At 41.7% G+C, this 26,678-nt stretch overlaps 1 protein-coding gene and 1 long non-coding RNA gene across 2 annotated transcripts; one reads left to right on the forward strand and one right to left on the reverse strand.

The window, feature by feature from the left end:
• The first annotated feature begins 6,426 nt into the window (after positions 1-6,426).
• LOC117814774 lies at positions 6,427-8,466 on the forward strand. The gene is made up of 3 exons (XR_004631622.1): positions 6,427-6,630; positions 8,131-8,242; positions 8,351-8,466. It is a non-coding gene; the product is annotated as an uncharacterized LOC117814774 (long non-coding RNA).
• Positions 8,467-21,508: 13,042 nt separating this feature from the next.
• Positions 21,509-23,930, reverse strand: fjx1 (four-jointed box kinase 1). The gene has a single exon (XM_034684890.1). The coding sequence runs from the start codon at positions 23,403-23,405 to the stop codon at positions 22,134-22,136; it is 1,272 nt and encodes a 423-aa protein (XP_034540781.1). The 5' UTR covers positions 23,406-23,930; the 3' UTR covers positions 21,509-22,133.
• Positions 23,931-26,678: the final 2,748 nt, after the last annotated feature.

Consider the following 26,678-nt stretch of genomic DNA (forward strand, 5'->3'; position numbering starts at 1 on the left):
TAAGAGGACTTTATGAAAATACATTTGACTGAAGAATCAAATGTACCTTGGGATGAGGCTTGCTCAACTCATTCTGATGGATGTGTTAAACTAAAATGTTTCCAGAAGGCATTTTACAGTAACAGATGTAAACTCTGGTTGGAGTTGCGGCTGGGTTTGCCAACACATATGTTTTGCCATTCACGTTACAGCAATATCACATCTAACCATACACAAATGAATGCCTTTGAACCAAACAACCCAGTGTTGGTGAAGTTAAAGGGCCACATTACTTATTTTGAACTCTCTCCTTGCATTAAACTCTGCTGAGCAATAACGAGGCAGCATCATTTTGCTCCATGCATAACACCAAAAACAATTAGAAGGCTCATTGACTCGCACTTCATTAGAATAAGCAATCGATATAAATACAATATGTGGTTAATGATGGGTACTTTGATTTGTTCTTTGTCTCTAAGGTAGTGAAAACAATGTGACAAGCAATAAGCGCTAAATTTGTTTACCCAAATTGTGTTATCTACAGCTCAGAGAAGCCTGTGCGTTGAAGTTGGCAACACAGTGAACATGAAGCTCTCACAAATTCCAGCCAAGAGTGACGGGAGAAGCTTTGGCAGGGAAGCACAGCAGACAGAGAACACTTACCTAATGCCTCGCTTTTAACATTGTTTTATTGGCATGAGGTCAGTTGTCGGTCTCAAGATGAAATGCCCTTCAGTTCAATAGCTAGGATGCAATCGCTCTCTCCCTCTCTCATTCTCTCCCTTTATCCGTTAAAGTTTTATTCTCTCTCCAAGCACTTAATCTGCCCTCTGGATCATTCTCTGGTTGCTTTTGACTTTTCCACAACTCTTGCACCCTGTCATAGCTGTGCAACATAAAGCAGAATCAATATTCTGCTTTGAAGGTTGTTTGTGGACTCTTGAAGCCTGTCTTATGAGGCAGGATAAGTAAACGGTGCTGTATAAAATCTTTAACCCTTTCAAACTTGAACTTGAAATAAAGAGAGATGATTTGTGTTTTACTCAAGTGCAGCTCAGGAGGCGACATTTGTGATCCTGCTTTCTAAAATAAGACACTGGTGCAGATCGGTAGTGTTTGCTTTCTGTGTTTGTGTGTGCGTGTGTGCGTGTGTGTGTGTGTGTTTGTGTTTGTGTTTGTAGGACACAGAAGGGGAAAGACAGCTGTCAGCTCTGATCAGAGGCAGTGAGCAGTGAGATACAGGTGAGAGAGGGAGACAAGAAAATAGAAAAAAGAGCACATGTGAAGGTCAGAGGTTCTGAGCATTTTCTGGAAATGTCATCAAAGACCTTGTAAAATAAAGGTTTTACAATACTCATATAAATATGTACTGAATGCCAGCACGATCTGGCTGTGAAGCCAGAACAGTAGCGGAGAGGGTTCTTGGATTGAACCTGCTGGCCAGCTGTGGCCTGCCTAAAGACGTCACATGTCCTGGCTTGCACCCACCATCCCAAGATGTGGGTCAGGTTAATTGCGAGTTCATATTGTCCCCAAGGCGAGAATGTGAATGGATGTCTCTGTGTGTCATCAATGAATGACTGATGACTTGTTCAGCATGTACACACAGCTTCTTGCCTGATGTAAGGTCATACAAGCCTCAAAGGAGGAGTGGATTTAATTGATGTTCTGATGGTGTGTGGGGGTGCTAATTCAATAAGTAGTCGCTTTTGAGTATTACAACTGTTACAAAAATGATTTTCTCTAACCTCACTGGCAAAATTTGGTCAAAATGTATTTTGTTTGTATGGTTTTGGCTTCCTTGATTCAGTTACTTTACCCAAATGTGGTTCAGTATATTAGTTATCCTCAGTAAACAATGGTATGGCACAATCATTTTGAAATTCAAGGTAACCCCTCTATAATAAGCTAAGCCCTGACTTCAGGGAAGCGTCAATCATGCTAATATTCAAATACCATTAGTGGTATTTTTACCTCTCTCTAATTTCTAATCATACTAGAATTCTATATCCAGAAAAATAAAATAAAAAGAATCACATCGATTGTGAGGTATGCAATCAAAAAGCCATCTCTGATATATTTTGTCAAACTGCTCAATGATGAAACTAGGGCAGGCAAGCTTTATTTGTCTGTGTCTCACAAAACCTCTATACTCCATCAGGGAACTTAACCTTGTCCGTGGCCTGTGGGCCTTTATCCCCAGTATTACTGCCTGAGCGTTCATCTTAAAGACAGAAGTCTCTTCTAGAAATGACTGCATGTGATGTAACTTCTCTTGGGAAATGAGTCCCTCCTGTTTGCACCTTAAGAAAAGAAAAAGGTCAGTATGGTAAAGGCCATGATTTCCACAAGTTCAGTTGAAATGGCCAGCATAAGGATAGTTAGCAAGTTAGGAGCTATAAGTCATGTTTCATTTAACTGCAACAGCCTTGAGAAATTAAAAGTTTCCCAACTACGGCTTGGAGGACATGAGGGAGGGAGGGTCAGTGTTTTTGGTTAAGTTGAAATACGTGTTTTGCTGACATATTCAGAATCTTTACTGCCTCTACCATTACCGTCATTGCAAGTAGAGAGCTTGCTATGTTATTTTTCATATTTCAAAGGCACAATCATTCAATTTAGTGTACCGTATCTGCAATGTAAGGCAAGGCAAGGCAGCTTTATTTGTATAGCACATTTCATAAACAAGGGCAACTCAATGTGCTTTACATTAAAATATTAAAAGCATTGGAAACATTCAGACAAGCACAAAAGAACACATTTAAAATGACAAATATAATAAAACAGAAAAGAAAAGGAGAATTACAAATGTGTTAAAAAATGAAATAAAATGTGTGTGTAAAGCAAGTTAAAAAAAGCTAAGATAGGAAGGCAGTGGCAAATTAAAAGGTCTTAATCTTTGATTAAAAATAGTTGAGAGTTGGAGCAGACCTGCAGCTTTCAGGGAGTGTGATCCAGATATGTGGTGCATAATGATTAAATGCTGCTTCACCATGTTTCGCTCTGACCCTAGGGACTGAAAGCAGACCAGTACCTGATGACCTCAGAGGTCCAGATGGTTCATACAGTAGCAGCAGATCAGCAATGTATTTTGGGCCTAAAGGGCTTTATAAACCATCAGCACGATTTTAAAGTCTCATGTAGCAAAAAGTTAACAATATACTTTTACGTTTCTTTAATCAATAGCTTATTGATTACAAACCAGTGATATTGGAAGCATGCAACATCAGGTTGGCCTTAGGCCTAAACTACCACTATTAGTAAAATCAGTAAAACCATAGACATTGTCTGGGCCTAAAAGTTCCATGTTTGACTTTATCACACCTGTTGCGTCTGTTAATCACACAGACCACCAATTTTCAAACTGCTATATGAGCTTTACTTTAGTTTGTGTTGTCAGTATGGATGCCCTGCCATAATATGTTCAAAATGTATTACCACATGCATCATGTGAATCGTCAAGTCATAGCAAGCTAACAGCATAGACGGAGCTCTTCGTCAAACAGCAGACTTTCTAGTCCTCTGTAAATATGAGAAAAACAGATTTTAAGTGCTTCCTCTTCACATACTCCACTTTAAAAGAGAGATTAATTTGAGGCTGGGAACAATAACACCTCCCACAATGGTGGTCTGGTACACTTGAGTTTGTAATTTGAAGAATGAGAGTGTGTATTTACTGTAGTCAAATTGTGTTAGGTTTCACACTTCTACCATTTAAAAAAGCACATTTTCAAGTAGAAGAAGTTTTTCCCTCTTGGAGTAGTTTTTGCCTGCTTTTGCATCTCCAAAGGACTATAATTAGAATTGCAGGTTCATTATTAAGTTGGTTAAAGTGTCAAAATCCTCCTATGAGAATATAGACATAGGTGTTTATATCAACAAACTCAACATTACAGCAGGGCAGCTTGTCAAAGCTTTTGGTACCACATTATTCACATCATTCTCTCCACCTCTATAAGGCTATAATAAGTTACCAAATCTCTTTATGGGCCTCTCGTTTATACCCTAGAAATGTGGAATCGATATCTAGCTTCAGGGCTGCAGCCTTCCATCAATAAGTCATTTAATCAATAATCCCTAGAGGGTACTGCCTCATGTCTGTTTTGGTACTGGAAACAAATGGACAGAATGAGTGAGTGAGAGAGAGTCAGGTGGTTATCTGAACCATACTATTGAATTATGACTTTTTGAATTTGTGTATAAAAGCTGTGAAAGAACATTAATTTTCACCACAAGTACATCACAATTTATTTATAAGACAGATTGGCCTCTCATTTACCCCTTGTTCTTTTTCACTGCCACTTTAAGACAGTTAATCTCTTGATAAACAACATGTCTCCTGTGCTGAAGGAAAACTCGTAGCTACAGTTTATCACTGAGCAATGAAGTTTTACATCAGATGAGCAGACAGGACATAGGGGTGAACATGCAAAACTGGTAAAACATCCCTGCAATGGTACATGTCCCTCAACACTGCCCAACCTTCGCCTATCCGAAACCCCTGCTTTATCTACCTCTTACACACGCCCTGTAACCACGGTAACTGTCTTACACCAGCAGACGTAGGGCAGTGATGTGCAACAGGCAGTTTCCTGCTGGGCTTTTACGGTCCGCGTTTTTCTCAGAGATGCAGAAATAGGGAGTCAGGGGACGGAGCTAATAACGTTGTTCAGGATCAAACATCCAGCACAGCTAATATGATAACTTTGAGTTCTCACTGCACAGCTCAGTGTGTGAAAGCAATTAAGCTCCGGCTTGTATTCCTGCAGAAAATTGAAATGTATCTTACATCAATAGTTCTTTCATTCATCGGCTACACTTGGGGAAAAATTCCAGCCTGTATAGACTGGTTACTTTGTGAAATTTGTTTTTGAACATATAACAGCTTGAGCAACAGCGAGACGGTTTAAAGTATTGGTTTTCTAACATTTGATATTATACACGGCATGTTTAATAGCAAGACTTTAAATGAACAATAAACCTTAGTGTGCGCTATACACAGAACCAGACAGAACACAGTCAAATCTCAATTTTATGCTGGTAAAGATGATAATAGTATCATTTTATAGTGAGTTTCAAAATAACCTTTTCATTATTTCACAGCTAACTCAGGACACTGCAGAGCTATGTCTCCGAGAATAGTTGTGGGATTGCACCAGTGTTCAATTTTCCCGTCCTCAGTGGGAGAGCTCTGTTGGCGGAAGATAGGAGAGTAAACTCAATCTGCAAGCTTTGAAAGGTGATTTGTGTAAAGACTGGCTTTTATCTCAGGAAGTGGCCATCCTTGAACTTTCTGCTGGATCTCTGCCCAAAAGAGAGATTTCGGTAATGGACTGTGAGAACTGAGCATGTAAAAGAAAAGCATTCTTGTTCAGGAGTCTTGGGTGTGAATATACAGTGAATGGAAATATCTGGTGGCATATATAAACTGCCACAGTCAGGCAATGTCTCTGTTACAGGTTAATTCATATTTCTGGACCAGGTGTCATGGTTAGGCACTTTTTTTATGTGTGTAATGATGTACTGTGTGGGCTGCATGCACTGTCACAAAAATAGTACAGGCACTTGTATTGCAAACAGGCAGATTATGCAAAATGCTGTGAATCCTAACACTAGGGGTGTGCTCTTGGACTCTTAATGACCCTGTTTTTACTGTACAGTGCATGGCAAGAAACTAAAATACCAACCCAAATATAATATGGCAGAGTTCCAAAAAATGTCCTCAAGCCTCGGGATGTAGCTTTAATCGTACAAACATACAAAAAGAGCATTGTCCCTGTGTGAAATTCAACGAATTGTGCTGCTATGTTTAATCTTTCCTCTGTCAGTAATTTTATGTTCAGTGATGAATAGAATTAGCTTAACATGTCACAAGGAGATGTCTTCTTATAAATAGTCAAATATGTGTGGACTTGTCTTGAGCTAACAAAGGTCTTCTGTTTCATAAAGTAGCCCCAGTCTGGTTATTATTAAGATCACTTGGATGAAGATTTATGCTGTCTGCTTTCACAGTGAGGAAAAAAAGTGAGTCAAACACAATGAGAGGTTCTGTCTGAGGTTGTTCTGTCTTGGTTACTCGCTTTACTCATTTTCCTGCTACATCTGTGCTTCGTCAGAGGCAAACAAATGTGTACTCACCACTGAGTCACACTCTGCAGAATAGATGTCCACCATCTACACCTTTAGGTCACCATCTTCCAGAATTTTTCAAAGTGGAAGAGTTTGTTTGGATAAAAAATGTCTGCAATGTGAAACTGGCAATCACAGATTGCACGCAAGAATGCTATCGTAAATAAGTGTTCACACGACGCTGAGATAAATGGCCTCTTTCAGCAGTCATGCATGCTTGGTCACAGCTGGACTATCTGCCATGACATCATAGAATAGCACACTATTGGCACTATATAACAATGATATCAGTGTTTTCCTCTGTGGTCCCTCTCAGCAGGCCTCTAAACGTGGGTGCCGGGTCACAATGCTCCTCTGTGCCCCCTGACGTATGGCATCCTGGCTCTGATGTGGCCCTGGAAAATTCTTCGTGCCAAAAGGCTTCCAACCTCTTGAATCCCACGCTGGCATCCTCCGGAGCTCACGCAACGACTGTCTAGGGACTCGGCTTACAAAGCGCTAAATATGAGAGACAGCTCCAAGGTGAGGGTGTTCAGTAAGATATGCAGACCTCAGAGAAACAGTAAGGCACCTTTGAATGGTTAGCACTTTGTCTGTTCCAACTAGGCAGGAAATAGCTGCCAAATTGGATCAGGCTTTCACAATTTGAGTGTGCAGATGATGATTTAACAGTTTCCACACACTTGTTTGGAAAAGAAATAGAGAAGAACACTTTTTCCACAGATATCTGACAGCCGGTCTTTAAAGCGAAGCCTTTACACATCACAAACCTCTCGTTATCTTTTCATTTTGAGCCTGACCAGCTAAGTCATTCCATTTGTGTCCTCCCTCTGATCAGAGTCTGGCATTGATCTCAAGCTAACACCGAACCCGTCAGGCAAAAGGTGGTAACACAAACCCCATTTCTTTCCATGACAGAGTGGAAATTGGGGGAAGAGAAGGGAGTGAGACAATTGCAGAGGCAATTACAGATTTGAGGGCAGAAGATTCCAACAATGCTCGCTCAAACAACTGCGCCTCAGGTGTTGTGCAAGAGTTGCTGATGTGACTGACTGAGTAGAAAGAAAGAAGACAGAGACAAAGAAGGAGAGTGAGAAAAAAGGGAAGGGTACGTTAGAAGCAGAGAATGTTTTTATTTTTGGCAAAAGGGTGGGGTAATATGAAGAGGAGAGAAAAAAGTGTGAGTGAAAAGGATGGAGATTGAATTTCGTCTTCCCAGGCGAGAACACTGCCTGCGAGCAAACAAAAGGATGAAAAGATGACCTGCCGCTGTTCTCTGACTGACAGTTGGACACTTCCCCATCTCCCTCACTCTCTTTCTGCGAGTCTCTCCTTGTCACTGTCCAACATCTTCTCTTAAAACAATTAATGGTCTGCCAGAGGGCGGACATAGCGCCGAGTCAGCAAACAAACGTGGGAGACTACCTGTCACAGAGCGTGCAAGGCAGCTAAGGGAGAAGGGAGAGCGACTGAAAAGAAAGAGCTCAGGCAAGCAGAAAGAATAGATGAATCATTTTAGAAATGGAAATCTAATGACAGTTAAGCTGCTTATTAATTCGGCTGACATTGGGACTGTGTGTGTGTGTGCACACGTGTTTTCGTACCATCTATTTTTCCCATGTCTTTCAGGGAACACAACTCTAGTCACAGCAAAAGCAGATTATGAGATTAAGTAAAGTGCTTCTGGGAAATAAATAAAAAAAGGTGGATGAATGAAAAGAGAAAGTACAATGAGGCTAGAAAGAAATCACTTTTAATTGAACTCTTACGTGGAGAGGGTGGCTGTAAAGAATGGGTAAGTAGTGTTTTTCAATTATGCACTTCTTTATTATTTTATAATTTTCTACAGTATGTGGCGCCATGCTAGATAGAAGGGTGCAGAAGGGTCACCGTCACTTTGTAATGACTTTACAGAGAGCAAGGAAATGAATCGCTAAATCAGAAGGATTGATAGCCGGCTTCGGTTAGGAAATAACCTGCAGAGAATCACAATGACTCTGCTTTTATCTCCTGTACTTACAGCGCTGCCCGTCCCACTCAAGATTGCCTCTAGAGTACGGGATTTAATCCCACAGGATTAAATTGTTTTTACATGGAACGTGCAGCATCACAGCAATGGAATTTGTAAACCGGGGTAAATATATAATCAGTGCTTTGATGTTAACCACTACAGGGCCAAATCCTTTTTCCCCTTTCCTTACTTCCTTTTTTTTTGTCTCCCTCTCTCCCTCCTCCTTCTCAGGTTCCTGCTGTGTGTTTAGAAACAGGATCTTATAGCCTAAATTGAAAATGGGACTGCTCCACAACACTCAACACATGGCAACAGATGTGTGGCAGTGTGTGTAAGAGAGGGGGGGACAACAGGAAAATGAGAGGGAAGGAGGGGAGATGGTAAAGGAAAGAGACAGAGACAGAGAGGAAAGGGAATAGCAGGGGGAGGAAAGAGAAGGATGACAGAGGGAAAGAGGGAGACAGAGAAGGAGGAAGGATGGCTGTAAGGAGTGGAGAGGAGGAGGAAAGATGAGTGACTGGGAGCAGGGGAGGGAAGGGGAATGGTGAGGAGTTTAGAGGCTCTCAAACACTTTGCACTCCCAGCACAGCAGATGCCACATTCTGTCTGGCACAGTGATCTGTGGGCCTGCTCTATTTATACCCTCACTGTGTCACTTCAGGGCCAGTACAACACTCACAATGTACGCACACACACACACTCACACACACATAAACAAACACACACACACACACACACACACACACACACACACACACACACACACACACACACACACACACACACACACACACACACACAAACACACACTCACACACATCAAGCGTCAGGCTTTTGCAGCAGTCCTGCAATGACTAAAATGAGGCAGGTTAGAGAGGCTCCCTGCGAGGGGTAGAGATGGAAAACAATATGAGGGCCTTCACGGAGAGAAATGGGAACAGGATATGTTTGAATGGATATTGTGTGTCTGTAGAAGTGTTGAAAGTTACATTTCAAAGTTTCTCTAAAAAATAAAACAGGAATAGATGCAGATTGTGCTTTTCATTAGTGCTTGGCTGGTTTTATTTGGCAGAACAGGCCATGTGAAAAAGGAGAGCGAACAAACAGAGGTCTGATTAAGCAGCGGGAGGACCGGGAGCTGGTTGGATCGCCCTGGTTACTGGGACTAACAGCCACAAATTACATCAGCTTTCCACCTTCACAATGAGTTGAGTTGGGCAACTTGAAAAGGAAAATCTGAGTGAGTGTTAAAATGAGAAAAGGAAGGGTGGAGGCTGAGAGAAATAAATAAAAGAGGGACCATTTGGATGTTAAAAGCTGCAGAAAGAATTACAGTTTCATGCTCTCTTTTCTACAAAAGTGGAATTTTGGAGCTATAATAAACACACCGGAAAATTGTGCATGCATCATGACACGGCTTTATTTCTCATTTTGTGTTGGCACTCAAGTGTGGAAGTAAGAACAGTTTGATAACAGTTCAGCTTTGAAGCAGGTCGCTGTGGACAGGGTGTCACAAACAGGGTGGCTCCACTCATGCTTTATGTGTAATCTTATCTTTGAGGCTATGTTGCATTGTTAAGCGGCAACAATCCTGCATGTTAAATGGCCTGTGTTTGCAATCAATCAGCCCAAATGTTACAGAAGCAAAGGAGGGTTCATTACACATCCGACTCAGAGCAACGACACCCCTCTACACATCCATCAACCTAACTCCACAACGCTCGGCCCCCCCCTGCTGCAATCTAACTCTGGCAGGTTGGAAACAGAGGCTGCAAATACAAACACATTCATGCATATACAAATATGGATAGATGCACATGTCCTCACACGGGCACATTTGTCTGTGACCTATGATGCTGTATGCAAAGTCACACAAACAAATTCTAATAGCCCGCAAAGGAGGTGGCATTTAAGAACAAGAGGAATATTTCATGCAGGTGCCGTAAAGAAGCCTGGAGGCAATCTTTGAAGGGTCACCTTTGATATTATGAAAAACGAGGGGCTAAATCATGTCTGCAATAACCCTGTGTGTCTGTCAATGTGGGCAAGAAGGAGAGGAAAGCTAAATGATGGAAACCAACACCTATAGCTGGTCTTATATGTTTTACAAAAGATTAAATGGAAGCTACAATACGTGTGTGTGTGTGTGCTTGTGCGAAAACCTGAGAGTGAGCACTCCAGCTGTAAGAGGCACAGAGGGGAAGAGAGGGCTGTGTGTATGTGTGCACCAGTGAGCAGAGGAAAGAACAACAACAGCAGACTCTTCCTCCTCTTTGAAGAGGACACCATCAGCCCCCCCCCCCCTCTCCACCCCTCAGCCTACACTGAGAATTGGCAAGTCATAAATCTAGGCTCTCATCTGCCGATCTTTCTCTGAAGTTCAGGAATGCCCGCATGGGATTTGAGGCCCGGTGAGTTATGGGAACACCTGGGAGGGAGGGAGGGGTGGACAGGGAGAGAGGGCACCTATGAAGGGCGACATGTTGACAGCCAACAAGGCTGATGGATTAGTCATGCTGGTCAACTATCTTTGGTGTGGGTAATATGCCTTTGAATCACAGAATAAGCGTGGAATACAAGCGTGCAGACGGCGTGCCAGCATACGTTTTGTTTTTACCAGATGGGATCATGTAGTACAGCCCAGCGGCAACTTCAGAGGAAGAGAAAAGGCAGGGATTTCTGTGATGGCAGAGCAAGGGGTGTTTTTGAAAAGGCTGAGGGTTATAAAAGCAGAACATGGCTGGGGTCGTGGCCTGGCCTGACTCTGTCGTTCCTGCACAGCCAGCCTGCATTCTTTAATCCTGCATGCTCAAAGTCACCCATCTGCCTGTCCCAGTCCAAGCAGAGACTCTACATGGCCCTCCATTTGTTTGTCTGTCAGGGAGATCAAAGGTTGTTTAGAATTGATTTACCCGGTGTGTGCCCTTCCCGCTGTATATGGATGAGGATGAGTGTGGAGCTTGCAACTTCTTTTTTCATCATGGAGTATAATATGAGTGATATTTCTATCAATTGTCATTTAATGCTCATCACAATGTCCAGCTTTCTGTTCTCATGAGGAAAATAGGCAATTTACAATGAAAATGGTCCAGATTTACTGCTCAGGATTCAAGGTAATTTTCTAAACAAATGTAGATGAAATGCAGCTTTTCATTTCATATAGACACCTTCAATTCTGTTGACAGAAATGACTGTCCCTGTCAGACATTTATCAGCTGAGCTAGATAGGTACACTCCTTGGCCTTTATATGCTCAACACTGAAGGTAGTTTCCACAATGGCAATTTGCATCAAAGTAGATAATTACCCTGTTAAATTTGTGCTTAATCTCTATTTACAGACTTGAGGGTCTTGGTTTTCAGCATTGGGAGTGTTTTGATTTATGTTTGTACTGCTCAATCTGTAATGTTCAACTATGTATCAGGTGGCAGGCCTCCACAGAAAAACGGGAGAAACAGTCCATATATGGCTCGTTTCCACCAAGCGGTCTGGTATGGATCAGTACAGTTTGGTAAGGGTCGGATCTGTAACGCCTGATCCTATTTGCGTTTCCACAGCCAACCGTGTCCTACTTGGTGGGCGGCGTGTAAGCTGGATGCCGATAGCCGTGTCAGCTACTGATAGCGTGACGTCATGGCAGCACGAATCAAACTTTAAAAACAAAACAGTAGTATACTAATTATCAAATACATCTTGTGGAGTGCAGGTTTGATTGAAAAAGACTCTTCAATTCCAAACAAGTGACCAGTGGAGGGGGGTGGCGCAAGTCATGGAGAACAGGTAGAGGGCAGTGGGTTTGTCCTAGCCTCTCAACTACCAATGATATCGTTAATGAGCTCAGCTAGTGTACCAGCAAGCAGGATGGTGCAAACAGAAATTCAAAGTTACTTAGAAACTGCACTTCGTGGACTTCTTTGAACACAATGGAAGTCTAGAGAAACAAGGAATGGCGCCATTTATGTCTGCACAGAAAAGGGAAGTCTTGGTTGGAGGTTGTTTAAAGACAAAGAGCCGGCGTGCTAAGCTCGAAAATATTCAAAATCACTCTGTGCTGACCCAAAGTAAACAAACACAATATAAGAAACAATTGTCAGCACTTGCAATGAAGTTGGCATCTGTTCCCAGAATGCCTCTTGAAGATGATGGTTACTAATAAGTTCCAAGTTAGCTAAGTTTCCTGCACTTTTGCTTTTGTGTTTGCTTTATTCACACAGCATCAACTCAGTTAGAAATAAGCTCTTTTCCCATTGAGATTCTGTTACAATGCCATTAAGAAGCTCCCTTGTCCCTCCACATTTATACCACATTGAATCATACAATGTTGTAATAATAGTGTCCTTGTGTGAGATTTTACATCGTGTTGCAGGGATGTGGACATACAAGAGGCGCTATGTGTGAACAAAATGGCAAGCCTCACAGAGGCACACTAGGAGCACACACGCAGCACTGGTCTGTCGTCCTAGCTCCAACATTTGACTTCACCTCCTCTATGTAAAAGGGGCCTAACAGCCCTGTCTTGAATAAGCAATGTAAAAGGGGCTATGCAAAGCAAGATAGGCCTGCCTTGCTTTATTAAGCTTGCTCAGCTCTGCTTGGGTAGTTGCTGTTTGGGGGTTAGATGACATCTCTAAATTGCTTATTTGTCCTTATCTGAAATATATTATTTTACAACAGTGTAAGAAAGACTTACATGAAAAATCTGTCAAAAACTATACATTTATCATTATACTATATTATAATTATAGTATTGATCATCCAACTTTTTTCCTGTGTTCTTTTGTGTATGTTGAAGGCAGAGAATGAAGCCATGAAGTTGACGTGACCATTGCTCTCTGTTACCTCCACACATGACAGGCAAAGCCAAAGGGAACATAAAAGTCAACACACAGAGGAATAAATCACTTTGCTGCACTCTCTTTGCCCTCGCAGGAGATGTCTGCTTTCAGCCTTACAGCCAATCTCTTTACCTTTCCATTTCCTGATGGGAGGCCATCAATTTTGCTATTAAAACTGAGTCATATACAATAGCTCATCTCAGTGATAAATTTCCAACCCCCAAGTGTCCAATAACCCCCCTCTTTTTTCTTAAGGATAAATGATATAGAATAAATTAGGTGGCTCAAAAATCGAAGCAGTAGCACAAAATGAGAGAAAATACTATATATTCCCCTTGTGGTCGACAGTGCTTTATTAGAAACATTTGTGGAACCTAAGAAAGGTTCAGTTTCTCTTTCATCGGCATTGATTTTGAAGAAGATGTCTTTGTAACTAGCCTGGGTGATTAGACCTCACCTGCAATCAATCAGTGCTCACAGAATCTCACAATGGTAATATTTGCACAGGCCAAATAGATGTGAAGACATAGAATGAGAAAGAGTAGGAGGAGGAAAATTAAAAGGAAAAGGGCCAGAGAGACAAGAAAGAGAGAAAAGTCTCATACATCAGTACAAGGACAGAAGCCACCTCACTGTATCAATGCCTTTTGTTTTGTTGAATTCAACCTTGCTGATTCACTAAATGACACGGCACTCTGAGTTTCCTGGAACCCTTCCTTGTCGGTCAAGTGCTTTATTTCATTAAGAGGATATTGAAACCTCCCACACGCAGCTTTTCTGTTGCAAAATGATACGTGTTACATAAAGTGTAAGGTTAAAATCACACAAAGATTTGCTGCTGTTTCACTCAATGTGGTTAGGAAGTGAAGTACTACACCCTGTATTGTTTCCCCTTTGGTTTTAGGTAATGTAAGGGTATCTAGTTTAGCAGGAGAGACAGAACCTCGCCCTGCAGTCGTGTCGGAGTATAATTGCTGTGGCTGCTGGCATGGGAGGCCTGGATGTTTCAAACATGTTATTTGAGATGAGTCAAGTTACAGGTGTGAAAAGGAAGGAATGTGTTTGAGGGAGGCAGAAACTTTAATGATAAAGAAAACTTAGAATTCTGTTACAAAAGACAAGATAAACAGAAACTTGTATTTTTTTATCACTGTTTTATTTTTGTCTACTTTTCCTCACAGTCCATGTCACTGCCTGCCACAGTGCTGGCCTGGTATATATGAGGACGGGTGCTTCCTCTGATCAGAGAAGTGCAGAGAAAATGCGATGATGAAAAGGTTTGTCAGCTTTTTCATTTTCTGCCATATCACACAGGCATTCAAGTCTGGCTCTTTTGAACTTTGCAATCTGTATTTGACCCAATACAGATTAAGCTAAAATGAAAGGATTGAAAGGTGGAGTTTGCTTGTTGTCAAACAGAGTTGACGGTATTTCTTATCAAAAGCATTGCCTGCTTCATTGAAGCCTCACAAGGTTGTTGTGACCTTTCTCAAAAATCATTTTTGAAACTTTTTTTCAAATAATATTTGACCTTGTGTGGCTTTCATTGCTGCCTTTGTTTTTTGGAATTTACCCAAGGAAAGTGTCAGCCTATTACACCTGTGCCAAGAGAGCTTTCCTTCTTGATTATGCACATGCACGTTTTGCTTGTGTAAAAACAATACGCTAGCTCACGTAAAATGCTAGTCAATAAAACAGGATAATACGAAGCTCTAAAAGGAAGCCTTTACTAAAGTTTTTGGACTTTACCATGAACTATTTCCACTTTACTCTAGCCAGGTTTTCTTGTGTTGTGCTTTAAACCATGTTTACCATCTTCGAGAAGATTTTAGGAACAAGTGCTGATAAGGCATGGAAAGGATCATGATCCTCAGGTTTTTAGGTTACTGTTCACTATTGCCTTCTACAGTCCCTCCAGGAAGCTGCTGATGTTCTATTATGCAAATGTATGTAAATTCAGTCTATTCCATTTATTGCAACCTTGCAGTTCTGTCCAATTACCAAAACTTTTCTGAAATTTGATCACGTTTTAAACACCGTTCTTGTGATTATTTTCCAATCCTGTTGAAAACTATAGCTGTTAATTTCGCCTCTTCTTGATGCATTGTGTTGTTTTCCTTTGATTGATCAGCAGCTGTATTCCTAACTCACTATCAAGGCCAAAAGTTTGTTGCTGATGTGTGTCTGCCAATTTCAATGAAGTAGCAATGCCTAGTACTCTTAATTTTGTTTTTTAATCCAGGAAAGCAACTAAAATAACAAGTAGAAGATTGTGATACAAATGATTTACAAATTGCAAGTAAGATTTATTTCTCCTTACATGGATTGACATAGTGAGAACTGAGCATTCCATGGTCTATTTACTAGTGTTGCTCAGTATTTACACATTTCATTCATCTTTCCGATCCAAAAATTAACTGAAGTCAAGGCACAAGTCTAAAGGCTGACTCAGCCGGTAGATAGCAATATGCTAATATATGTCCCATATATTTATGATACATATGCAATGTGTGACAAAACGAAAAGACAAAATATTTCCACTTCCATTGCATTTTTCTTTTAAAATCACCTGCAAAATAAGGCCTTCAAAGCTTCAACAGTAACAAAAAAGCCCACAGAAATCCTGCTGGGGGGACTGCTTGTGTAGACTGTTAACTATAAAAACTTTAATTCACTTATAGCATAATGTTCAGGCAGGACTAAAAAACGCATTTATATTCAAAGATTTAAAAACCCACACACAACTGACACCCACCTTTTAAAAAACATTGATAATGAGAGACTTCTCCGAGGAAACTGATTGTCTTAGAATACTGAAGGTGGCAATGCCTTCAAAGGAAATTGTTGTCAAGGACAGGAGGCATGATAATGTCTGTCAGAGCTGAGATTGGCTCGCAGTGCTGCTAAGATTTGTACCTGAGCCTAAGTTTATGAAATCTTGAAGTAGATAACCATGACATCACAAAAGCTTCATTAACCCATGAATATAATCATGTCATTATGTTGATACATTGCCCTATTCTGCTATATCCTTTACAAGGCAGCACTATCTCACCTTCATGTCAAATCTTGACAATGATACTGCAGAGTCAGCCATAAAGCCCCTAATGTTTGTCTCCTGTGAGCTCTTCCCTCTCTCCCGCTCTAAAGAGAGAGGCCAGCACCTGGATGCAACCCAAATCAACTGCCTGGCTCTTATGCCTGTCTTCATCGCTGCATGCCTGAGTGCCCTCCTTTTCTATCTCTACTTCTGCCGACCTATCTACTTAACTGACTGACTGTCATGACATTTTCCTCACAGTGAGCTTAATCATTTCAGTGCGACGGTGTACGATTACGGAACGAGGCGAGGTGCAGCATTTGTGTGGTGCAACAGCCTACTATGAGCGCAATTTACATAGAAATGACCAAATTACTGAGCACTGGCACAGCCCATTGGTGCTATAATTTAAAACGACTACTGTGACCATACGCGGATCTCCGACAGCTTGCAGCCTCCAGCCAGCACTAACATTCAGAGAACAAGTGGTCAGCAAGCAGGGAGGAATGTGCTGTTTCAGCGGGTTGAAGGTGTTTGCCATGAAGTACCAAGCGTCCTCTGTCTTCTTCTGTGTATCGATTCTCACTGCACATGAGGCATGGAGAGGACAAAGATGGCACAGTCACAGCACAGTGAAAATAAACTCCACGGGAACAAAAAAACTGAAAATAAAGCTATCTTCATGAGTTGAGTGAACATAAAGATTTTTAAAGGCTTATTCAGAATCTGTAAGAGTAAATATGAAAAAAAAAAGATATAAGTTGGTTTTGCTATTGGATGCAGCGTTTGAATATACTTTCTAAAAATTGGGAAAGTCCTTCCTTGTTTCTTGTTAGGCAGACTTAACCATATGTCCTGCCAACATACTCGGACCAATCAACTCCTTGTCTGGCATTATGGCTGATTCATAACCCCGCTCCCAAAATTTGCATAGAAATATCTTGATTACGGCCACACTCTGTGTGAGGTGCAGGTGGCCATGAGGAAGACCCACTCCAGCAGCAAAATGATAGATTATATCGCCGTGAATTTGATCAGTCATTTTTTTGCGGCAAATGACAAGAAAAAAAAAACAGCCACTTCCATCAGCATACTAATTCTCATTTACATAGAGTTGAATCCAGATGCAAATGAGCAAAATGGCATGTACTTAAAACAGTTCCCCTGGCTGCTCTGAGACATCAACTGGCATCACCCACTACAGGCATCAAAACCCAGCAGGCATGTCAATCAAATGCTGTGAAAAAATTCAGCTTGAGTAAAAGAAGGAATGCAGATCATTTCAACACAACAAGGTCTTTACAAGAGAGGTAATGTCATACCAGGCTGATCCTTTATTGAGTTAGCAAAACTGGATTTTAAGACGTGCTCGTCAAAATTAGCTCCTATACTGACTTGTATCTTCCTTCCTTTACCCACAATGCTATAGTCTTTCATTTCAACCATTCGTGCATTTTTGTCTGAAAAAAACAACAACATTGGAATTCTAAACATGCCAGTAGACGTTCTGTCTACGATTTAAAATGCAGATACTCAACATGAAATCAAATTAGGTGTATGACATTCAGCAGAATGTGGTCTGACATTTGCGAGACAGAGCTGGAGGGACTAAGCATAACAAATAGGATGGAATTAAGTGCTGAAATTAATCAGGATTTATTTTTATGTGTGCAATGACTGGCATGAAGCAAATCGTATTAAGGGAAAAAAGAAGCAATCTAAATTGAGGTTAAATACTTGTTGTTTCAAGAACAGTTAAATGGATTATGCGCAGATCTCTTTGACAATTTGTTGACATACTGTTGGCTACATTATGCTTTAAATCAAGTGATAATTAATGATGGGGAAGAATGTATGAAATTCATGTTAGTGTTTTACTGTCAACATAACTACTTCATGAAAGATCTGACCCAGTGGTATTCACGGTGGAGAGACAAAATAAACTACAGCGAAAAATTACGAGTTTGATGTAAACTTTTCCCCAATCAGCAAAAATAACAGAAATGAAGATGATTATGTCTGCTCGAGGTTGTAATATTTACCCTGGCAAAACCAGTTCCAGGCCTCACACACACTGGGAGAGATGTTTCACCTGACACATACCCTGTGGTTTTAATTTTCAGGTTTTTTTTTTATTCCGCCTCCAAATTAATAAATACCTGTGGGTTATTACATCTGACTTTGAAATTAAATTCACATGGCAGAAATTACCAAGACTCGGTGTCCCTTGTGATGCTTTAAGGTGCGCACGCTCGTTAAACTCGCAGTATGTGATGAAATGTGACTCTGCATTGCAAATTGGAAACTCCTATCTACAGATTATCACCAACTGGGAAAACTGTCTCAATTTGAACACCTATATGCAGTAATAGGGAAGGACGAAGAAGACATATCTACGTTAATTTAGACATTCACATGCTGGGATGAAAACAGAGGAGGTCACCGCACTTAATCTATTGTTTCTGGTCTTATTAGCTGAGGTATGTGCAGCGTTTTTCTCGCCTGCCTCTTCATTACCTTCCACTTTGTCTTGAGAAAGAATGCCCGAAAGGCCCTGACCTTATGTTTTCAGCCCTGGTTCAGACAAAGCAAGACTTTGTGCCAGCTCTCCAGGCTGCATCACAGCCTGGCTGTCCAGTCGTTACACTGCCAAAGCCCCTCCAGTCGTTGCACAGACCCCCCAGTTTACCCTTCATGGCCCGAGTCCACTGAGCTGTGACTAAGTGACTCAGCCCCTCAGTGTGTGCTGAGTTTCATAATGAAATCATTCAGTCATGCACAGGAAGTCCCCTGCACTGTGTAGCCATGAAAGAATGCCAGTTATGTCCATCCACTCGCACATGGCGGGCCCTCAGGGAAAGGGACTGTTTGAGTCAGTCACCTGGTGTTGGACAGAACACCTAATTGAACTTCTTTCTAAGCACTCTTTGTCAACATAAAGCACATTCGTTTGGTTTTATCTAGCAACCATTTTCTGTCGAGGGATTTTAGTGTTGGAGGAACAGCTCGACATCTTTGAAAAGTTTTGTCATCGCCATGAGGCTGCCAGAAATCAATAGATATTACAGGAAATTACTACCTCTGGCTAAAAAATTGTCACGCTCAAAACCAATTAATACTGTTTTAGTTTTTGTCATTCTTTGGTCTTTGTTAGGATTAAACAAAAAATTTAAAACATGTTAGCCTTGCAGGGCCTTGTAGGTGGAATTTATTACCATTGCATGGTGCTAGGCTAAATATTTTACAGCTTTGAGCCATGCCAAGCTAACTGGCTGCTGTCTGCAGCCTTATAGTGACTGTATGATGATTGCATTTAAAGGAATTGATCCCCCTTTTTGCTTTCAGCAAGAAAGGGAAAGGAACACGTCAACAATGACCTTCTGTTTTGTTTTCTTATCTTTGAAGTTGCATCAAATGTATATCTATGTTTTTATGCTTTTTGGATAATCCAAAATTTTTGTACTTTAAAAATAAAAACAAGATGTTGGAACTCAGCCAACTTTAATAACGCTGTATGTACACAGCTGGGACTCCTTCCACTCGACTCCCTGAGAAGTTCCTGTGTGCGTTTGTGTATCCATGGAGATGATCCTCCCTCTGTTCCTCTGGAATGTTTGCAGTGTGCACAAAGAAGACAAGATCAGCCCAAGTACCTGGGTTCTGTGCTCAGGCCTGCTGAGGGCCCCTGGCTGTATGACTGTCTGAGTCTGTAATTCCTGCCTCCTGACAGAAAACAAGCACATCTGGTAAGAACCACATAATACCGCATAATAAGCTGCTTGCACTGGTACCATGAGCTGGGACAAGTTGCACTCATTAGACCATGTCACAGACTTATGAGCGTGAAGATTTAGTTGCCTTTGGGTGAAAGAAAAGGGAGTAGGGACTGTGTGGTGATCTGAAATAAACCAGGCTGACAGAGTGAGGGAGGGAACACGTGAACAGTTAAAAGGGTGATTCAACAACCTCTTTGATATCCACCATTAGTGTGATTACAGTTGGCACGGTCTCTGATTAAAAAACTGCTTTTTGTGTGAAGGAATGCTCAGAAAAAAAACTAACCAGGGAAAATTAAACTTTCCTTTACCGTTAAGCTAACAAATGAAGTTGACAGTTATGTGTATGCTAAAGACAGATGAGCTGCAGGAAGGGGCAAGAAGTGGGCGAAATGCAGAGGGAAAGAAATCGTGTGAGACGGGGAAAGAGCAAGCCTGGTTTCGACCTGTAGACTTCAGTTTAACATCGGGTTTAATCCCTGGTGTCTGCACGGTGTCGTAAATCTCTCTTTGCAGCATTAGCACACATGCTTATTGCTCAGAAGGCACTACCCAGCTGCAACCCTTACACCCCTCCCCCTTCTAAACACACATGTTCACATACCAATACTAACCCCACATCCAGCACATTAACATGACCTGCTTTCCCCTATACAAAACTCAGTGCACATATTGATCCCCAAGTCCCTATTAGAGCTGCAGCAGGCAGTTCGTTTTGGGAAAAAAGAACTCAAGTTGCACCTGCTTAGACTTCTGCTGCTTCTCTGCAACTACACAGTGACCCAGAAGGATGAAGCATAAATCACTGCTACGGACAAATGTGCTGCATAAGCCATGAAATTTACCACCACTTGAACAAAATGTGCTCTTGGAGATGCACAACCTGTAGTGGTGTGCACTGGAGTTGGCCTTATACATAAAAAAAATCATAAAAGAAACCAGATGAAGAGAGAATGAGGAGAGCCTGGAAAGAATTACGCTCGTCAAAAGTTTCACCATCGACTTTCCCTGTGATGTGCTCGCAAGTCTGGGATCAGAAATCAGATGCAGAGCTGGGCTTAAAAGGTGGAACTAACAAGGATAGGATGCTTCCAAAAGGGTCTAATTAGAAACTGATGTGCAGAGTGAAAACGTGGACTCAAAGGAAAGAAATACAGCTGACCTTCAGGCATAACCTGTAGTTTTCCTTTTTCACAGTCACTAACCCAACCTCTGAAAGACTGCAAACAAAGCTCCCCCTCTGAGAGCAAAGCTCTCATTTATTGTGGAGCTGGCCTCTCACTAGCACACGCACCGACAAGTGGACTTTTCTTGCTTTTGAGCTGAACAGATTGAACCAATAAAGCAAGCAGCCATGCCCCCCAGTTGACCGCATGTATAATACAACAGTGACTAATATTCTGTTGTCTGTCATCTCTTTCTCAAAAAGAAGGTTTTCATATAGTTCAGGAACAGTAAAACCCTTCTTAAAGGATGTCAGTTGTCTCCTTCACTTCATCATTCTGGTTGAGATTATGACAGGGATTAGGGATTCCTGTTGTAGCGTGCCTTTGGCTGACAGAATGGCTCCTGGGGAACACTGAGCTGGTACAAGATATTACTACAGCACAATGAGAGCACTGTATTGGGCCATTGCTGAGTCTCAGAAAATCACAGCACTCCACACAGACAAGGTAAATATTTGATGCACTCTAATCAGGCAGTTATGTACAAACTGCACATAAAACACAGACAATAAGTCAAATTAAATAACAGTGTTTTATCAAAAAGGACAAGATATTTTGGAATGTTACAATGCACATTAAATAAGTGGGGCACACATTTTCAAAAACAGGATGTTGGATATTATTTACATCATATTTACAACATGTACAATGTGTGTGATACACCTGTGATTTTAAGGCTTAATATGCAGTTCATAAGCAAGAGCAGGTGACAATGTACTGTGCAAAATATTTTTTTAAAAAGCAAGCCACGTGTTAACAGAAACAGTTTCAAGAGTCAAATTAAGTTAAGGCTTGAGAGTTTATCATAAGAATAACTTAACAAAAGGCAATAACCCTAACACACATGGTGGGCTGCGTTATGAAGCTCTAGTCACAAATATAGCCTCAAGGGGTGAAATAAGACACGATAAACTGGCCTTAATAATTCCTCTCTGCGAGTACAGTGAAAAACTAGGGGAGTTTATAAACACTTGTCAAATTTGCTTATTTATAAAGTAGGCAACACAGTCTATTCACAAGAGGTAGTTCAGCTGGATATTCAAGACAGTTTAGTGTAATTCGCATCAGTTTAGTACAGGTGTGCCAGTCTCATTATACCGTGCAGACGACAAATCCATCACCTGTACATGCTGAACGTTCACAGCTGGCTGTACTTTCCTTTGCAATGTAAAATGTGTTTGTATAGTCTGTCTATTCTGTCCTGGAGAACAGCGGCGTGCTCATCTGAGAGAAATCCTAATTCCACAGACAAAGGCTCGCTGTCTCTGTAGAGCTCCAGCAGCCTTTTCCTGGAGTCTCTGTGCTTGTGCAGCTCCGCAACACGCTGCGTTGTCCTTTTCCTGAACACACACACTGAGCTCAAAACCGTGCTGTGATATTTCTCCCACATGTTCAACACCCGAAAGCCGTGCACGAGCCCGGCCTCGTTGTCTATAAACACAAGGTCACCGCGTGGTGTTTTCAGGAGGTTGTTCGTGTCCCTCTCCATTACGCGCGAGTCCCACTGCAGGCTAAACAGATTGCTGACCAGTCTGTCGAAGTTCGCAGTCAGGTAGTCGAATATGATCAGGTCTGTCCACTGCATCAGCTCCAGCAGCTCCGCCGCCGACTTGTTCTGGAGCTCCTGCAGCACAGGATGTAGCCCGCTGCTCTCCTGCCTGAGCGGTGCAGGTGTGACCACCCCCGTCAGATTTGAGACCCACTTAGTGAGAGAAACCACGGCTCCATCACTCCACTGTAAGCCGTCTATCCTCGCCCTCACAGTCTCCCATTGTTCACTACCACCGCTCAGCTGGGACAGTATGAGAGGAGGCAGGTTTGAGATGCCGAGCAAACTGGCGAGGTAATAAGTCAAAGTTTCTCCTTGCACCTGATCCGCGTTGATCCCGTAACGCACACACGCTTTGGTCCCATCCGCAAAAGTGGCGAGCTGGTTTGATATTCTGCCGCATCCAGGCTCCAGCTTCACTACCGTGTGTGTCCTCGCTCTCTCTCTCCATGCCTGAGCATATTCCTCTGTGAAGCCCGCAGGGAGCAGATCCTCAAGCCATTCATTCCAAAATATCCCATCCTCCACCGGGGAGCCCAACTTGACCAGGCCCTCCCGCCTCGCTGACCTCTTGTTATCCCCATTCACATGGTAATCTCGACTTCCTGCAGAGACGGTTTGATCAGTGAGGTTGTGCGCCTCAAGTCTGCCCCCCAAGCGCGGTCTTTGTGCCGCCGGGACGGCGAGCAATACCCGGAAAGTTTTGGCGGAGAGGTCCGCTGGGAGACCTTGGTGTAAGGACCCTACGAGCCTCCGCTTGTGTCGATCCAAACGGCTCTCTAACGCGCTCCAGACGTAGAAAACACTTGCAAGGGCGCACAGGAGAAGGAGAGCGAATAAGTTTGCTGAAAGAGCCCTCATGGTAGAGACCACCCGTCCCTCTGTAGACCCACAGATCCACAGCAGGTTTACAACAGAAAGAAACAGCCAATTTTCCCCAATCCACAGTTTAGGTTTGAGCAGTACGCCCCGTGTCCTGTTCACCCCTCAAACCGAGATCACAGGACGAAGAGGGTCTCCGAAACAGTGTGAATCTCATCTCCAGTCCTGCTCAGACGCCTGGTCATACCCCTCCTGTGCGGGAAACAGTGTAAGCATTTCGGATCACCGCAGCGCGCATCCTCCATCAGACGTACTCCATTAAAGCCCTCTGTCGTCTTAGCTGCTTTCCGTCCGTTTTCACCTCTCTGTTCCTCATCCTCCTTTCTCTCTCCACCGGGCGCTGGGTGAGTTTGATATGTGGTGCTGTCGGCTCGCAGAGAGACACTAGGCGGGGGGGACACGTGACTCCAGTCCCGAGATGGTGGGCGGATCGTGGGAAGGAGGGTTCAGAGAGGAGAGGAGCAAGTGCACCGCGCTGCGTTTTGTGAGCGTGTGTTATGTGATGTGAGAGGATTGTGTGGTATTGGCAACTGCAGCCATTATAATAATTGAAACCTTGTGCAGAAATACTTTGGGAATAAAGTCACCATTTTAAACGAATTATATTCCATGCCTTTATACCAATAGGAATATCCTTTTCAGATAGCCTTAGGCAGCCTTAATGTGGTTCACCCGAATTTGTGCAGAATGAATCAACCTTTTTTGTATCCATCTCTTATTTATGATCAGATGAGGTCATAGTGGATCATAAGCTGAGCTGACTGGAATCAGCACATCTCTTTCACATGTCCCCCTGTTATTTGGCGCACTGGTTTTGATTTTAAATGACCAGTGCAGGGTTTAAATGCTGACTTACAGCCTTAAAGTTCTTTGATGGTTTTCACAGTTTAGGACTTAACACTCTAGATTTAAGAACACTGATGTTAACACGTTAATAATGAAACCACCAAGATAGGATTGCCCCTGCAGTAGTTGTCTGATATCTATGTTGATCAACAGTTTTAAGGGACATAAATTCCTGAAACCAACAAGAAGTGAAGACAATCGCAGCACAGCCCAAAATAAATGTTTAAGTGGTAAAGGCTAGCCATTTGTTAGATAAGAGGCCTCAATTAAAGAGTAATACATATGATGAGGTTAATTTTTAAGACCCTACATTAAAGTGTCCAGTGCTGTTATTAGACAAGTATTGTTTCTCCTTAAAGTCAATCTGATTCAGTTTAGAGCCAAATAAAAATGTGTAACTTAATCAAAATACTTAAAAAGAGCCTTACTACCAAGCAGTTCTTCTTTTGATACAGTTGGTTGCTTGGAAAAAAAAAAGATCAGAAATCAAAATAATCTACAATGTGAAATATAGAACATTCTGTTCACCAACGTAAGAATCATTTAAGGTTTATTTATTATAAGTCACATGATTTATATGGAGTTTTGCTTACTTCCAAATTAACCTTTACATGAAACTCTAAAGTACATAAAATGTTCAGATGCTTAGTTTTTAAAGAGCCTACAACTCTCTATTACCTTCTTCAGCAGCAACTGGAGTTTTCACCCCATGACATACCTAAAACAAATACCTGGTTTCACTATTTGGTCGTTTGCCCCCTTATTTATATTCCAAAAGAGCACCTTTTTCTCAATTTCTGCTGCTAAATATTTGATCATTTACCCACCTACGCCCAGGGCAAAATAAAGTCAACTGCTTGTTTCATCCTTGTCCTACGCTTTTGTTAAACCAAATGAAACATGCATGCACACAAACGCCTTTGTGCGCATCTTCCTCATTAAATTATTCCTCATTAGCATCCCCCCACACTCTTTACCATTCAACTCATACACTCACGCTCCGTATCTTGAACCTTGGTTTCCTAATCAAATTAATTGGGTCACTTTTATAGCAACATCCCACCATGCTAAATTGCCTGAGTTGAAAAGACAGCCGCAGACAGGGATAGTCAATTACACCCTGTAAACTAGAAGTCCATTAATGTAGTCTTGTGATGCCTGGAGCAGTGAAACGCTTAACTCCATGCTGATATGTGCTTAGATTATAGCTTGAAGAAAGACAAAAACATATAAACTATTCTTAGTAGTACATCTTTGAATGTCTAACAACATATACGACCAGACAGGATACAACTTCTTGCAGGCTGGCAGGGGAAGTGATCCTGTTTTTGGTTATATTGTGCATGTAGCCTTCACTTCTGCTTTGCCAAGTTGGGTGTTGTGGGTTTGTTTGCCATTGGCAAACTAATTTGTTCAATTCTCTGCCTGTGTTTGATTCTGTGATGCAGATTGACAGCAGTGGCAGAGCAGAGGGAACAAAAAATCCCCGGTTTTGCACAAGGAAGTAGAGAGAAACACTTACAAATCCAAGAATCTCCGGAAGGGTGTGTGTGGTGGTGCATGGCTGAGCTTGTTTTTCAAACATTGAAGACAAAAGAGTGGGTCATTACAGAGGTGGGGGTTTTCCATTTGGTGTTAGGGACTGTTTGAAACACATTAACTGTGTAACTAGATAGTTAAGGTTACTAAAGAGTCCAAATTTGTATGTGTTATTTGTATAGTGAAAGTGCAAACAAATGTGTCACACAAGCTTATTTAAGCAATCCCAACTCACATCTTTTAGCTTGTAACAAAAGGTAAATAAAATTAAAAATGAGACAAAAACAGATGGAAAAAAATGTTTGTATACACACTTATATGTGTATTAGTTACGCTGTGTGTCCCATTGATCTGTATAAAACTACAAGTGAAGTAAAAAACATAAATGTCTCAAATTGGTTGGGCCTGGTTATTGTTGGACATGCTAAAAGCAAAAATCACTTTTGCGCAAAAAAGGTAAGTTTAACCTTTTATTAACGAAAAAGGAAAATCAACTCATAATAAAGCGCACAAACAGAAAATAGCAAAAATAAGCGTAAACTAAGCGATAAATAAGCGATCAACAAAAAGTACGGAGACCCAACTCACCCCCTCTCTCTACCTGCAAACAAAAGAAAACTAACACATGACCAGTAAATAACCTAATTAACAGACCCCACAATAAACCATATCTTAAACAAACACCAAAGATAACACCACAAAAAGTATACAAACAATACCCTATACCCTAACCTCAAAATAACATAATATAAACACTTGAATCCCTCATGGCTCCAACACTATTAATGGTTAAGATTGTTTCAAAATCAAAAAATCTTCCTTTCTTTTCCTTCAAATTCAGTTTGCCTCTGACCGTGTGATTGGATT

The sequence above is a fragment of the Notolabrus celidotus genome, chromosome 6 (assembly GCF_009762535.1).
Source record: "Notolabrus celidotus isolate fNotCel1 chromosome 6, fNotCel1.pri, whole genome shotgun sequence".
NCBI classification, from domain to species: domain Eukaryota; kingdom Metazoa; phylum Chordata; class Actinopteri; order Labriformes; family Labridae; genus Notolabrus; species Notolabrus celidotus.